Consider the following 15,390-nt stretch of genomic DNA (forward strand, 5'->3'; position numbering starts at 1 on the left):
GCCGCCGACGCCGTTGCCGCCCCGCGTCACCGCCGTCGCGCCTCTCCGCTGCCGCCGTTCGCTGGACTTTCGCCGGAGGTAGCCGTCGCCGCCGCCTCGGTTTTCGCGAGAGAACCGACGGCTTTTTTCTAAACCTAGATCTGTTTTTTTATAAATCCGGTTCGGTTTATTTTTTTTAGTTTAGTTATTTAGCGAACGCCCGTTCGTTAGTTCGTTTTAACGAACGGTTTTCACCGTTTAGCCGCAGACAACGAACATTCGTTCGTTAGCCTGTTCGTCAGTTTTTCTTTTTCTTGAATTTTCCGCGATTATTTTCGATCGCGATTTCTGATCCAATTTTCGTTCTAGTATAACTTTTGCTCGTTTATCAAAATCAGGCGATTCAAGCGCCTAGAGTTTCGTCTCGAAACCCTCTTTCTGTTTAACCAACTTAAACAAGATTTTGCTACTGTAAAATTTGACTTTAGTCCAGATTAGTAAACGAAGCTTGTTTCTTTCGCCGTTTGAGTTTTGTTGCTTCGTTTGATTTGATTCTTTTTGCAAACCGGAGTTCTTAAGTTGAACTTTCTGGTTAGATCTCTTATTTGAGTTTTACTCGTACCCTTGCTTGATTGCTTATTGTATGCTTGTTTGTTTGCGATAGAGTACCCGGAGTGTGAAGCGTGCTACTACGAGTCTCTAAGTTTCGCAGATCATCAGCAAGGCAAGTAACACTTTGATCATACCTCTTTACTACCCGGTTTTATTGCATTAGATCAATCCGCAAACAATTGCATGGTTAGGATCTGATTAAATTGTGGGTTGGGAAGTAGATGAGGTAGTACCTATTCACCTGTTCATTATCAAACCTTGGGAGTTACTTCTACGTCGCTTATATTGCTATGCTATGCTCGTAGACGTAGATTGGGTTTGAGAGTATTCATGACAGATGTGAGTATTGTTAAATAATGGTTAACTTAAGGTGGCAACTTTAATACACATCTGGGTGGATTGGGGCACCTGGGGAATTCCAATGATTGCCTGTATTTTTGGAAATCCTGGGGTACCGTGTGATTCTGCTATGGACTGCCACCCAGACTCAAAGGGATCATAAGATTATTCATGCTAGAAACTTTCGTGTGCAGCCACATGCCATTATGAGCTCTGGCATAGTTGAGTAAGTTGTGGGAAACCTTTCCATGATGGGCTAGCAGATGTAGGGGATTGTAGGTGTACCGGCCTATCTATCAGTTAAGGGGACCTCTTCGGAAAGACTGTGTCTCGGTCATCCGTTTCTCAAACATCTTGTAGTGCGAGAAAACCAACGGAGGATCGAGTCTTGCGGGGAAAAGTGCACAAACCTTTGTAGAGTGTACAAACTAATCATGGTTAGCTGTGTCCCCGGTTATGGACATCTTGAGTATCTAGTTCTTGGATTATCATATGGATCTCATCACTCTTAATTATATAATTTGATTGGGGTTAATGATTATTTTTAATTGGGATTGAGATGGGGTTTACCATTCTCAATGTTTAACAACCACCATGATAGTTAAATAAAATTTATTCCTTTGTTGTAGGGAAAATTTGGCTTTTTGCAAAACATATTAACCATACAGCCTCCACCAGTCAAATATGCATGTAGTGATAGCATTATTCTGTTCATTACTCTTTTGTGTTACCTTGCCAGCATATTCCATGTGCTGACCCATTTTCGGGCTGCAATGTATCATGTTGCAGACTTTTCAGACGACGAGTAAGGAGCCTTAGGTCGTGGTCTTTCACTCAGTGATGTCGTTGGAGTTGATGGACTTACTTTATCTTCCAAGCCTTCCGCTGTTATCGTATTAGATGGCCTTAAGCCATATTTATTGTAATAAGTTCTCTTTTGATACATTCGATATAATAAGTGTGTGATTGCTACTCTGTTATAAATCTTTCAAGTATTGTGTGTGTCAGCATTACCGATCCAGGGATGACACTTATGCACAGAGATCAGACTGTTTGAGGTCTGGTCGCTACACATATTTATAGATGTAACCCTTTCGAACGAGAGACGCATAGTGGTCACGCATACTGAGGATTGAAGACACCTATAGCTAGCAAGTTTCACCGGCACAAAGACCGGAACAGAGCAAATGAATGGGGGAGGAGGAGATGTCATTTGTGCTCACCCACGAACGCAGGGGCGGAGCTCGTGAACGCACAGGGAGGTAGTCGAACACCAGACCCTCTCAGCGACAAAACAACTGCACATTTAAAACCACCAAATCAACACAAATATGATGTTTTTTATAATAAAATCGAAAAATATATGACCTAACTCATAATTCACCATTGGCCTTTGGAAGGTCGAAGAGCACCTTTTCGGTCAACAGGAGGCCGAAGAGGTATCAGGGGTCGGGGTGTTTGATACGTCTCCAACGTATCTATTTTTCCTAACGCTTTTCCTCTTGTTTATCAGCCAGTGGGCCAACCTCCCTCTTTGTCGTCTAGTAGCAGACGGCAAAGACCTGGCTGATGGCAAAGCCATCCTTGGCCGTCAGCCAGCTCTTTGTTGTCTGTTTTTGGAAGCTGTTGGCAAAGCCATCCTTTGCCGTCAGCTAGCAGACGACAAAGAAGTGGCTGACGGCAAATCTTTTGATTCCAGTAGTGTTGGCTGCCGGCGGCGGCCGTGGCTTCCTCCTCCGACCAAAGAGGCCCTCCTCAACCTTCGCCGCCGCCCCTACGCCGCTCTTCCTCCTCTCTCCGCCTCGAATTGCCGCAACTCCGCCGTCCCTCCGTCGCTCCTCGCTGCTGCGCCGACGCCGCCACCTTCTGAACTACCACCGCCCCTATTTGGCCGCCGCCCACTAGTTTTTACATCTCCACTTTGCATCATCTATTGGAGTTGCTCTTTTACATCTTCAATGTACATCATCTATTGGAGTTGCCTCTTTTTTGGAGATGTAAATTTTGACATCTCCTGTTTTACATCTCCAAATATGCATCTTCTATTGGAGATGCTCTTAGTGATGGTTCTTCTACAAGTTGTCGACCTGTATGTTATGTTGGTATAAGTATTATAAGCAGCTCGATTGAATTTTGTGTTTTTTAAAGTCATGCGTCATCAATGTCCTTTTGTTTTGTGCAAGAGAATTGGAAATTTGTCTCGTCTGTTGCGTTAACTGGCAAAGCCTATTCGGCACCCGTTTCTTCAGTTCGCGCAAACGGGCACATACTCCCATGCCGCGCTGGGCCAGCATGTTTTTTTTTCAAAACTGGAGCAAAAAGGGTGTTTGTGCAAGCGTTGTTTCAAACTCGGGATCTCTCGTTGAGAGAGTAGCACAATGACCACCAGGACAACAACGAAGCAATTGAGCCTATAAACTTCATTCCTTTCCTTTATTCCTTCAGTCGCGAGAGCCCCTGGTTTTGGGAAGCTTCCCGAATCAGTTATTTTCACTGGTCCTTCCTTTTTTCTTGGCCCTTTTTCATTTTTGTTTTTTCCTTAAACACGTGAACTTTTTTCAAATTCGATGAAATATTTTCGAATTCAGTCAACTTTTTTTAAATCAGTGAACCTTTTTAAAAACTCGATGAACTTTTTTCCAAAATCGATGAACTCTTTTTTTCAAATCGATTAATTTTTTAAAAAACCGATGAACTCTTTTCTAAAATCAATTAAATTTTTAAAAACCAATGAACCTTTTTCAATATCGACACTCTTTTTCCAAATCCGATGAACTTTTTCCGAAGTCGATGAACATTTTTCAAAATCAATGAACTCTTTCTTCATTTTTGATTTAATTTTTTCCAAAACAGATGAACTTACTTTTTTTCAAAGTTGATGAATTCTTTTTTCAGTTGTGTTGGATTTTTTTTCAAAATCAATTAACTTTTTCAAATTCGTGAACTTTTTTGAAGTTTCTGGACTTTCTTTCAAATGTCATGAACTGTTTTGAATTCAGGATTTTCTATGATTTTTTTGTCAAAAGTCAACGGTTGACTGGTCAACTGGCCAGCTGTCGACTGGCCAACCGTGATCGACGGGAGCGAAGGAGGCGATCGAGGCAACCTGGGCCAGCCCAGTTCCCAGCCGCGTGGGCGCACGAACTGCCAACTGGCGCCCATTAGGAGCTCTCGTGTTAACTTTCTCTGACTATTTAAATGCAGAGTTATTTTCTGGCCCAGGCCCATTTCGATCGCTCTACTTTTCTAGCCAATAAATAGAAGGCAGGAACCGTCCGAAACATTTCCACAGTTCTTTAGTCCCACCTCGATTGGGGAATATCAAGTTATACGGCTTAAGTATGCGTCTACAAATGGTTCCGCTAAGCCGATGATGACTATCCTAGAGACCGACATTCTGAGCGCCCTGTGCGCAGTGAGGAAAATGTCATCAGGAATTAAATAGTCTGAGGCGACTTTTTTATGCCACCGCTGTCGTATTTGTTTACCCATGTCAAATTTGCTTTCAATGACCATAGAAAAGATATCCGTTCGAAGCAAAGTACAATGCGAAAACTGCTTTTGAAGGACGGTTTTTAAAAAATTCAGAATTCAACAAAAAAACATATTTTTACATTTCAAAAAATACAGGCATACATGAAGGCATAACTCACATGTGTAAATTTACAGGACGAAATACGGTAAAATGAAGGTTGTGCAAAAAAAGGCAATGGCTTTTCAAGACACGCTACTATTCATCCCAAAAGTCCATGAATTTTTTCTTTTTTTTTTGCATAGATCGCATCTCAATGTGTTTTATTCTGAAATTTTATACGCACACACATCACATCATTGTGTATTGTACAAAAAAAAATTAACCAAAAAGTATGAATTTTGAATTTAAAAAAAAAACGGCCTCGAAGGAGGCCGAGCTCCAAAACGCCATTCTCAGTTCAAAGCTCGTATTCCCTCCATTCCTAAATATAAGTCTTTTTAGACATTTCAAATGAAATCAACATACGGATGCATGTAGACATATTTAAGAGTGTAGATTCACTCATTTTGCTCCGTATGTAGTCACTTGGTGGAATCTCTAGAAAAACTTATATTTAGGAACAGCGGGAGTACATGCCACCAATGAGCCAAAATATGTCTAGATACATCCATTTCTCTGACAAGTATTACCGGACAAGTATTACCGGACGGAGGAAGTATTAGCTAAATAACCTCTAAAAGCATGGAGATATTATTAGGTTCAGAATGAAAAGAAACTTATGCCAAACGGATGTATCTAGTAATGAAATACATATGGATCCGAGAGATTATTATAATATCGCCATGTTTCTTAGACACCGAATTATTCTGCGTTGTCAGATAAGAAAAATGATGAGAGAAGACGATCAGAACAACTAACCAGCAGCAGACTGTTTAAAGGGCTTCAAAATCTCATTATGTTTCAAGAACTATTTTCATTCAAGTAGAACAGAGAAATTCATTTGAGGGGTAGCCTTAACATCATAATCGCGGTACGTTCTCAAGAATATTTCTATTCAAGCAAATTGTTCTAGAAAGAAATATACTGCCACCGATCTAAATTAATCATCGCAGCCTCTTGTCTTGAATAGAGGTTGCGTCAATTAATTCGGATCGGAGGGAGTACCTTTACTTTTCTTTTGATCCAAGTCCATGATGAATGATGCATTTGACAATAGTTCCCTTTTTAGTGGGAGGCGACAAAGACATGTCATACTACTTGTCGATGCTTGGGTAAAAGCAGAGATTCTGAAGTTGCTACAGAAAGCAAAAGCCTAAAAACTAAAAGATTATGATGATAGTTGGACAATCAATATTAAGCTATATTTCTTTTAGAGCTGATTGGAAGAATGAGCTGGACCAATGGGAGTTTGTGACATAAGGAGAGTATAAACATTACAGATGCACTATATAAAGTATATTGAGAAAAACATTATTACATCAGACTCCCTCCGTTTCTAAATATAAGCCCTTTCAGATATTTCAATATGGACTACATAGTACATACGGATGTATATAGACATATTTTAGAATGTAGATTCACTCGTTTTTGCCTGTTACGTAGTCCATATTGACATCTCTAAAAGGTCTAATATTTAGGAACGGAGGGAGTATAACATAACATAACATAGAGATGTAATAAACATGTCCTGATTTTAAAAACAAATTTACTACGATTAGGGCATTTTGAAGACCGAGCTCCATGGAGCCCTTTATTTTGAAAAATTAAAAATTCATAAATTTCGATTTCAAAAAATTCTGAAAAAAAAACAAACATGTATGCAAGGATGTAATGTGTATGTGTGATAAGTTTCAGGATGAATTGCGAGCTGCACAAAAAAAACAAAATCATGGACTTTTAAGATGAACAGTACATATGGTAAAAGGCCCCACATTTGTCTTTTTTGTGTAGCTCACGTTTTAATGTATTTCGACCTGAAAATTTGCACACATGTACATTATGTATCTAGGTGTATCTGTATTTTTTTCCAGAATTTTTGAAACTGAAAATTTTGAATTTTGAAGTTTTCAAATAAAGGCCTCCATAGAGCTCGGTCTCCGTTTGACATTTTCGATTTACTACTCCCTTTGTACATAAATACTAGACATTTTTTATATTTGTGAACAAAGGAAGAATAAAGTAATACGACAGGATTACGAGAAGATGGAAAAGGAACAAAAGAATATGTACCCCTCAGAAGCTAACACGTACCTTAATAGCATATAGTAGTTCTTCCGTACGATTCATACATGTTCCTCTTTCAGTTGATTCCTTGTCGTATTTTGAGCCATCGAGCCTAACAATTAAATCCAAATCTTCCGCTCTTATCATCCTCGAAGTCTATCATAGGAGGAATGGAGAACCATTTAACAGAAAGTGATAGCAAATCTTTTCTATAGCCAAAAATTCCCTGTTTGTTGTGCTTAGACTTTGTGTCAAAATAGTCTTTTTTGCTCATCCAACAGATAAAGTTCCTATACTTGACACAACTTACATACCTTGGTATATAGTGATCCTTTGGTGTAAGAATCTGCATAGAAAATAAATCAGATCCATAAGAAAGATCCCAAGGAGTGAGCAATCCATTTTCATATCCTAGTCCATGTTGCAATTCCTTTCCCCAAATTGATTGTAAATCTGCAGGATATAATTCGGCTAGCTACAGTGTGTGAACCATGTAGTGTTCCACCTCCCCACTAAATCGCAACAGTTCTTGCTTCTGAGATAGGAAAGGAATCATGGTCTAGGGGTACAGCATAACATATGGGACTAAGCACTACCTCCTAGCTCAAACCCCTAAAAATTTAACAACTTCTTACCTTAATCCCAAAAAACCTGAGCTCAATAATTCCACGCATACCTACTGGGTTTGGCCAAGCTTCTCGTCAACGAATGCCTACCAGTGGAGAATATTGTGCTGCTCCAGTGTGAGGTAAGGAATAGATTAGGGGGCAGGTACTGGATTATTGCATGAAGTAAACTTTTCATATCACCAGAAAGCAACAATCATGATTATAAAATCGAATGTGCAACTGGACCTTTGCCTAGCCCAGAATAGTAGGCCTACAAAAATAGTGCAATTCCGAACATCATGTAGTACATTACAGTTCATAAACAACAGACCCTCTCTCAAAAGCACAACCAGCTAAGGCTACTCCGGTGAAGCAAATGTCTAGGCCATAACATGAAACAGCAAAATAACTAAACTATCACTAAATAGTAGTACCAGCTATCTTCCTGGTTATGCAATCATGTAAGAGCATCTCCACTGGCCCCCCAACAAGCCCCTCAGGGCGCCTTTTTTAGCATCGGCGGCGAAACATCGGCCAAGTTGCGCCCCCGGATCGTTGTTTATCGCCGATTTGGGCCAAAATAACAACCGGCAAACCCAAGCCGAACCCAGCGCGCCTGGGGGTACCGGCTGAAGCGAAAAGGCGCGTGGGCCCACGTGGTCGGCGACAGACCGGCCTATTCCCGCCGTTTTCCCCCATTTTCCCTCCATTGCCCAAGCACTTCCCCCCTTCTCCACCGCTGCTCCCGCTATTCTCCTCATCAGATCCGACCGCCATGCCGCCGAAGAAGTATGCGGCCCCTCGCCTAGCCACCGATACCGCCCAGCCAAAGCAGAGGAAGCCGAGGGCGCCGATGGCAAGGCCACAGGGCTTGTCGAACGCCGAGTGGAAGGTAGGCGTTGAGTAACCACCGATCACCGGAACAGGCTCATCACCAAGAGGGCCAGGGACGCGGCGACGGTGGCGGAGCAAGAGAGGCGTCTCGCGTGGGGATGATGAACCTTCCGCATGGCCACTGCCCACAAGCTGCGTGAGGGAGCCAGCAGAGCGTCGCGTCGGCGGCCAACTTCTCGCCGCCGCTATGGGGGTACGCGCCCTCGCCTGGCTACTCCGACGGCAACACGCATGGCGGCTTCAACCCCAGCATCACCTTCCTGCATGGCGCAGTGCCGCGTGCCTCTGGCCTCAACACCCAGTACAACTACTCGCCGCCGGTGTACTCAGGCTCGCCTGCGCCGCCTCTGCGCCGTGCCGCCCTACCCTTCGCACACGGCTCGGCGCTACAGTTCAACAACACCGACGCCAACATGGACGAGATCATCACGAGCGGCTCGGTCGCCGCCGCTTCGTGCCCCAGGTTCCACGCGCAAGACGAAACGATGGACACCGCCGTCGACATGGACGACATGCTCGACGACGCCAAGGAGGCGGCGGAAGAGGAAGAACAGGTGGAGCCGGAGCCGGCGCCGAAAGAGAGAAAGAAGAAGTGGGCGCCCAACACAAGCCGGGCGAGCCTCGCGTCAAGTGGACGTCCAAGGAAGACGAGTGCCTCGCCGATGCATGGAAGACCGTCAGCATCGACCCGATCACCGGCTTGAATCAGAACGCCGACACGTACTGGAGAAGAATCAAGACGGCGTTCGACAAGCACAAGCTGGTCGACCCCGACTTCGCCAACATCCACATGGATCACAGCGACAAGGCCATGGCGAACCATTGGGCGACCATCTAGGCGGCCTGCAACAAGTGACATGGGATCCTAGAGGAGGTCGCGGCTCGCCCGGAAAGTGGCGCCAACGTCGAGGGGCAGGTATGGCCAGTCGTCGGCTCAGTTCTTTCGTCGTGTACTTCGCCGACACTTGTTCTTCGGCTGTGCAGATGGTTCGAATGTTCAACATGTTTCGCCAGGACAACAGCGACCAAGAGTTCAAGTTCCTTCACGTGTTCTCCAGGATCGAGTCGTGCGAGAAGTGGAGGGAGTGCCGACTCACTCTCGCAAGGCCAAGGAGACCTACAAGCCGGATGCGCCTGCCCCGTCGGCGGCAGAAGGGCGCCCTGATGGCAACAAAAGAGACAAGGCGGCGAGGGGCGCGGCACCCGCTGCTGGACGGCTGCAATCATCGATCGAGCAGTGCATCGCCGATGCCAAGAACAGCCCCGCCAAGAGGGAGGAGAAATCCGACGCGAGGTGGTCGGCGTTGATGACGAAGCATGACGTCAAGCTCGACCTTCTCAGGACCAAAGTCGCCGCAAAGAAGAGGATCACCGACCTGGCGCTCTTGATGGTGGCAGACATGTCGATGATGGACGAGCAGGTGAAGGCATGGTACCTGGCAGAGCGTGGCCTCATCTTGAACCAGATGCCTCGACAGGCGGCAACCGCCGCCTCTACGCCCACAACGACGCCAACGCCGACGCCAAGCCTGAGAAGTGAACATGTGTGGACGCCCTGCGTGAGCACTGAAGCCACGCCAACGCCAACGTCGAGCCCGAGCACTGAAGATGCGCCCACACTGACCTCAGCCAGTCCCATGGCAGAGGAGCCTGCCGTTTGATGCGTTCCATGTCTATGATTCCTTCCTTTTGATCACCGAACTTTTGGGTATGTTTGATCGCCGACCTGTGCCATGATGATCGCCGAACCTGTGGCGTTTTTTGGCAGCAGAAAAGATAAATTAGAATTTTCGGGCGTTTGGGGGCCGAAACTTGGGGGCGCGACTGGAAACTCGATCGCCCTCAGGGCGGAAAAACCGCCGGCGCATGCGCCAAAAGACATTCGTCGGGTACCCTGGGGGGGCAAACGGCTGGAGATGCTCTAGTGGTTAAATCAAAACCTGGAAAATGCACTCATGAACACCTACAGGAGGAGATGGGCCTTCAAACCTAAGAAGGAGCAACCAAAGACAAGGTGACCATTGACAGATTGACAAGGAAGCACAAGGACGTGGCCGCTAGACTTCTCATGATCATTTATCCCCCTTGAGGCTGTATTTCCTTTCCTTGTGGGCTTATTTTTGCTGTTGCCCGCAGCCTGTACCTTACCTTTATTTTCTTTCGTTTCTGTGGACCTCCATTTTTCGGTTGGATGTTGTGCTTCGATTGTGGTTTGCTTTATTTATAAAGCGGGGCGAGAAGCCTTTTTCGATACAAAATTCAATTAGCCGTGGCCCTTTTCAGGAATCATCCACAACACCCTATCATAACAACTGAGTGTGTAATCCATCCTCACACAATGACAAAAAAGTATACTAGGAACACAATTAACGAATTCAACAAAAATAGATGTAGCTAGTTAAAGCCTAGTTTGATAAATGTTAAAGAGCAGTTTCATATGATTCCGTTGTGTTATGTGTGTGCATCAGTTTTCAAACATGATATATATAAAAACAGGAGGGTGACAGAACCTATACTGGAACCTACTACAACGCCCCTTCGGTCAGTTTTGCCTCAGGTTGATTATGGGCAGAAAAGACAACACAAAAGTTGAGTGGTAGAAAATAGTGAAACTAATCTGATATGTCTTGTGGTTCCACGTCCTATCGAGGGCGTCGCTGCTGACCTTGGCAACACTGAGGAGGTCATGGTCCACACGAAGTTCTTGGGCCTAAAGCTTCTTGGTTCCTCCCCCAGCTAATCCACCTTCCGAGCTAACCAAGTCAAGTCAATATAATTTTAGTTCCATTGTGAGTATCCAAGACGCTCTGAAACAACTGGATATTCTCCTAAAAGGCAAATAAAAAGCACTCTGAATAGATGCAAACTTTGAGAATTTCTTGCTGATTCAGTCCAGAGGAAGAGACGGCGATGGGGTGGTAGTGGGGGCAGAAAGCGAAGGGATGCAGGGGTGAAGAGCAGACGGAAACGGGGGCAGACACAGCGGTGGTGCTCTGAAAGGAGCAGAGGCAGCCCCGACAACAGCGTGCGAACAAGAGCAAGGGCGGCCATGGCAGGAGGTACCACCAAGGAGAAGAGCAATTGCGACGCGGAGGCGGACAAGCAGCGGGTGGCAGCCGGAAACCCTATTGCGGGCGCTTGGAAGAGGACGGAATGGGAGTTACACGGCAGTGTTGTGTGGTCGTGCGAGGGTGAGAGGCCAACGAAGCCAGACATAGTGGTAACCCAACAAGTTTAGAACAAATGCTCATGTAGCTACTTTTTTTTTCACCCGTCTATTTCCATGAAATAGTGAAGAATTGGCTATCAGGAATAGGGCTTAAGTGTACTCTCATTTCAGAGATGTGCTTGCATTTTTGCAATATATTCAGTTTAGGTCAACTGTGAGAATCAGGAATATGGTTTAAGTCTCAGCTACGCTTGCACGCATCATATTTGAAGTTAGCGAGCAGCACAAGTACTTCACAACCAGTCTTGAATCAAAGGAAATAACATCATATTTGAAACGATAAAAAAGAGGTTACACTTTTTCTAGGGAAAGATGTATGTTAACACACTAACTTATTAGTGATCGGATGTTTGAATGTAGCAAAACATGGATTTTCAAGGCTTCAAAGCGAAATGAAAGTGATCAGAAGACAAAACCTTTGCAAGTAGAGTTTTCCCTGTTCCCCATACAGTATGACTACCTTGAGAGGCCTAAATCCAATGTCCTCATATAGCTCGGGAAGTTCAACTACTTCTTTAATATCTTGAATTGGAACATGTAAACCACCGACATCAGAACAAGACTCCAAACGTGTCATTTCAATTTTCATGACAGAAATCATAGGACCAACTTCACCTTGCAAAATTCCGACCACCAAGAGAACCTGAGAAAAAGACAGGTAAAGCTCAATAAATAAATACTCCAAGGCAAAATTGAAATTCATCACATCAATCAAACAGATACTCCGATGGCCTAAGCTAACCAGTCCTCTCTCTCTGAGTGTATAAAGAAATAAACCACAAAAAGAATATGAGAGCTGAAGACTTAAATGCAGATTTCTATTGCAACCATTTCACTCTTTCCAATTGAATAAAAATATCATGGCCACAGATTGTGCCAACTTTTCTTCTCCTGGTAATTGCAACCATGTAGTAAGGACTAAGAAACTTCAGAAAACCTGAAGAAGCAAACAAGTGGTAAATGTTATAATTTGAACAACTAAAACGATTTGATAGATATACTCTATGAATCTCAGTTCATGTTGAAATACAAATTATTCCATAGCATTTTGTGACAAAATTCAGCCCAGCAGTCAACCTATTTCCCTCGTGAATCCGCCAAATTAGTTCTTGACAATCAATTCTCCGTGTAACTAGTAGGATACTCCTAGATACCCAAATCAGTAGACTCCAACCGGTCAATCTTCAGCACCGTCCAAAGAGTCCTGCTCTTGTGATCTGATGGGGTAGCAAAAAGAAGCCTTATGGTGTAGCACAAATACAAATACGCATGATGTGCAGGGAAAAAGAGTGAGGAGTAAAAGGATGGGGGTGACCTTGATAACGACGGCGGTGAGGAAAGGTGCTGGAGCGGCGGGCTTACTGCTCCGAGGATTTGTCCGGGCCTTCTCCTCGGGCTGCTACCGAAAGAAACGATTTTATCCGCCTCGGAGATGGTCGCTGGGACGCCGAGACGACAGGGTTTGGCGGAATCGCAGCCGGAGAGGGAGTCCACGGCCCTTGGTGGCTCGCATCGGCGCCGTCGCAGGATCCGGCATCGGCACCACCGGATCAAGCCGGAATTACTCCTCCCGTCGAAAAAAAAAATCGATCTTTTCCGGCATCGCCACCACCGGATGAAGCCGGAATTACTCCTCCAATTGATCTTTTCCAAGGGAGGGAGTATGGGACGGGGATGGCGGAGTTTGGAGAAGGGCACGGGGACGGGGATGCGGCGAGGAGAGAAGGAATCGCGGGCCGAGGAGGAATCGGAGATGGGGAGGAGGGCGTCAGGAGGTATTTGCGCACGGGGACGGGGATGCGGCGAGGAGAGAAGGAATCGCGGGCGGAGGAGGAATCGGAGATGGGGAGGAGGGCGTCAGGAGGTATTTGCGGGTGTTTTTTTTTTATCTTTTATTACGGACGTCGCGACATCTTTTCTCGACGGACAAAAAAAATGTCATAAGGAATTTAAATATTTAGGCTTCCTTAGCGAGAATCCCAGTTCCCGTTCAGTTTGCTTCAACGCATGTATAATAGTTTTAAGCTATTTCGTATTTGTGTGCTTCTCTTCGTTTAGCCACATAATAGTTTCTTTCTTTTTCGTTTTCTTTTGATAATCACATAACAACTTTCTGAGACATGCATAGCTTAGCTGTACTGATGTTCTATTGCTAGCCCAGCCATGTATGAAGTTATAGTCCTTGGCTCTGGCTGGTCGACATTGCGGGCTTAATTTACTTTTGGATGAATTTTTTGATCAAACTCTTATTGTTTGGAGGTTGTTTTAAAGTTCCGGTCCTTTCGAGGGAAGAAACTTTTGCTTTTGGTTTTGGTTCTTCAAGCAACACACACAAACAACACAGGTAATTGGGTATACCAAACAAAACCTATGATATGTAGGACAATAAAACTGAGTCTAACTTCAGCCCTCTCACGCACCGAGTGTTTCTGGCCATCTATTTCCGTGATATGGGCGTTCTTTACCGTCAGATATGCTGGTTTTTTTTACTTCCACCACACATTTGATTTCCTGGCCCAACTGTCCTAAAGGTCGGCTGCTCCATGGGCAAAATCTGAGTCCTCTAGTTGCCTGGGCCTTTTTCCCCGGCCCAACTAGCAAACCACTCATATCCCACCCCACGAGCGTTACTGAAGAAAGGCCTACCAAACGATCACAGTCGAGTTAGAAAAGAAATGCCTCATGAACCCTAATAGAAGAGACGCCCGGAGATGGCAATCCATATTCTCGTTAACCGCCACCGCTATGCTCGTCCGATCAATCTCCGCACATCACCCCGTCGTGAAAAAAAGATCTCCATTGTCGGTGGAGTTCCCTTTCTCATCCCCATGACAGCCGACGAACATGGAGCGACCGACAAATCGATCCACCTAGGCGAGGAGGTGTGACTTACAGTTAGGGCGCATTGTCCCCGGAAAAGGACTCAAGTACTTGTCTACATCCATTCAGCTTCTCGATGGGTAGCCTAATCGATTGACCTGCACATGCTTAATCGAAGGTACAAACTGTTGTACGCATTGCTTTATTTTCCCCATTCTGGTTCCTTCTTTTCTTTTGGTTATTTGGTTTCATTTGTTCTGGAATCCGGCTCATGGCATCGGTGTGGAAGCTCGATTTAGTCGATCCGTTGGTTTATGGTGGCACAAAGGTATGCGTCTTGTGAGGTTCTATCGCCAATTCAATGATGATTGATTGAGAGTTTAACCAGCCATTACTTAGAGTATAATGCACCGGATGCCTGTTATTGCAGGTTTGTTACAATTGGGGATTCATAATTTTCATTCAATTCATGCACGCACATATACACTACTAGGGAAAACCTTATACACAGAAATTTAGCAACAGCGCGGGTTAAAAAAGGGCGCTAGTGCTAGATAGCAGTAGCGGTTCAAAATAAACCGCGCTGCAGATACGATTCTAGCAGTAGCGCGTGTGCCCGTAAAAGCGCTACTACTAATATTCCCATTGCTGGAACGATGGGCTACGCATAGCAGTAGCGGCCTTGCAGGAAGCGCGCTACCGCTAGGGCATGAGTAGCAGCGCGTTTCCCTGTAACAGCGCTACTGCTAATGGAAATAAAATAAAATGAAAAACAAATAGAAAAGTAAATGAAAATGAAAGAAACAGAAAAAGGAGAAAGAAAAAAAATAAAGTGTAAAGCAAAATAAATGAAAAAGCGAAAAAACAGAGAAAGGCTTAGCTGTAGCGTGTGTTAGTAAGAGGCGCTGTAGCTAACGCAGCTGCAGCGCGTTTCGAGGACCCCCGCTGTAGAAATAGAAAAGGAAATAAAAAAGAGAGAAACTTACATATTTATAGCAGTAGCGCGTTTTGGAAAAGGCGCTATAGCTACCTTAGCTATAGCACGTTCTGCGAAACGTGCTACCGCTAGTTTTGACTTAACCAAAAAACCGTTTCCCCCCCGGCCACCACTTGCCCCCCAAATCTCTCGACCCACCCCGCCGCCGTCTCCCCGATTCGTCGTCGCCCCACTTCGCCGCCGTCTCCTGCCGACGTCGACGCCCCCGGAGCCA

General features: G+C 45.0%; 1 protein-coding gene across 16 annotated transcripts in view; it reads right to left on the reverse strand.

The window, feature by feature from the left end:
* LOC119361418 overlaps positions 1-13,222 on the reverse strand; it is a 23,812-nt gene extending 10,590 nt beyond the window's left edge. The window contains exons 1-9 of one of the 16 annotated variants that reach the window (XR_005172909.1): positions 12,675-13,218; positions 12,437-12,576; positions 11,975-12,296; positions 11,776-11,872; positions 10,796-10,883; positions 7,264-7,361; positions 6,943-6,974; positions 6,656-6,784; positions 5,159-5,271 (exon numbers count right to left, since the gene is read on the reverse strand). Coding sequence is in view for 4 of the 16 variants with exons in the window: in XM_037626645.1 (XP_037482542.1) it covers positions 6,656-6,784; positions 6,943-6,974; positions 11,776-11,806 (192 nt within the window). In the remaining 12 variants the exon portion in view is untranslated. Of the gene's footprint in view, positions 1-2,153; positions 2,229-4,677; positions 4,887-4,942; positions 5,081-5,158; positions 5,718-6,655; positions 6,785-6,942; positions 6,975-7,263; positions 7,362-10,795; positions 10,884-11,775; positions 12,297-12,436; positions 12,577-12,674 lie in introns of those variants that run through there. The other 15 variants (XR_005172910.1, XR_005172906.1, XR_005172905.1 and 12 more) reach the window with 15 other exon arrangements.
* Between the last annotated feature and the right edge of the window lie 2,168 nt (positions 13,223-15,390).

The sequence above is a fragment of the Triticum dicoccoides genome, chromosome 1A, assembly GCF_002162155.2.
Source record: "Triticum dicoccoides isolate Atlit2015 ecotype Zavitan chromosome 1A, WEW_v2.0, whole genome shotgun sequence".
In the NCBI taxonomy this organism is placed as follows: domain Eukaryota; kingdom Viridiplantae; phylum Streptophyta; class Magnoliopsida; order Poales; family Poaceae; genus Triticum; species Triticum dicoccoides.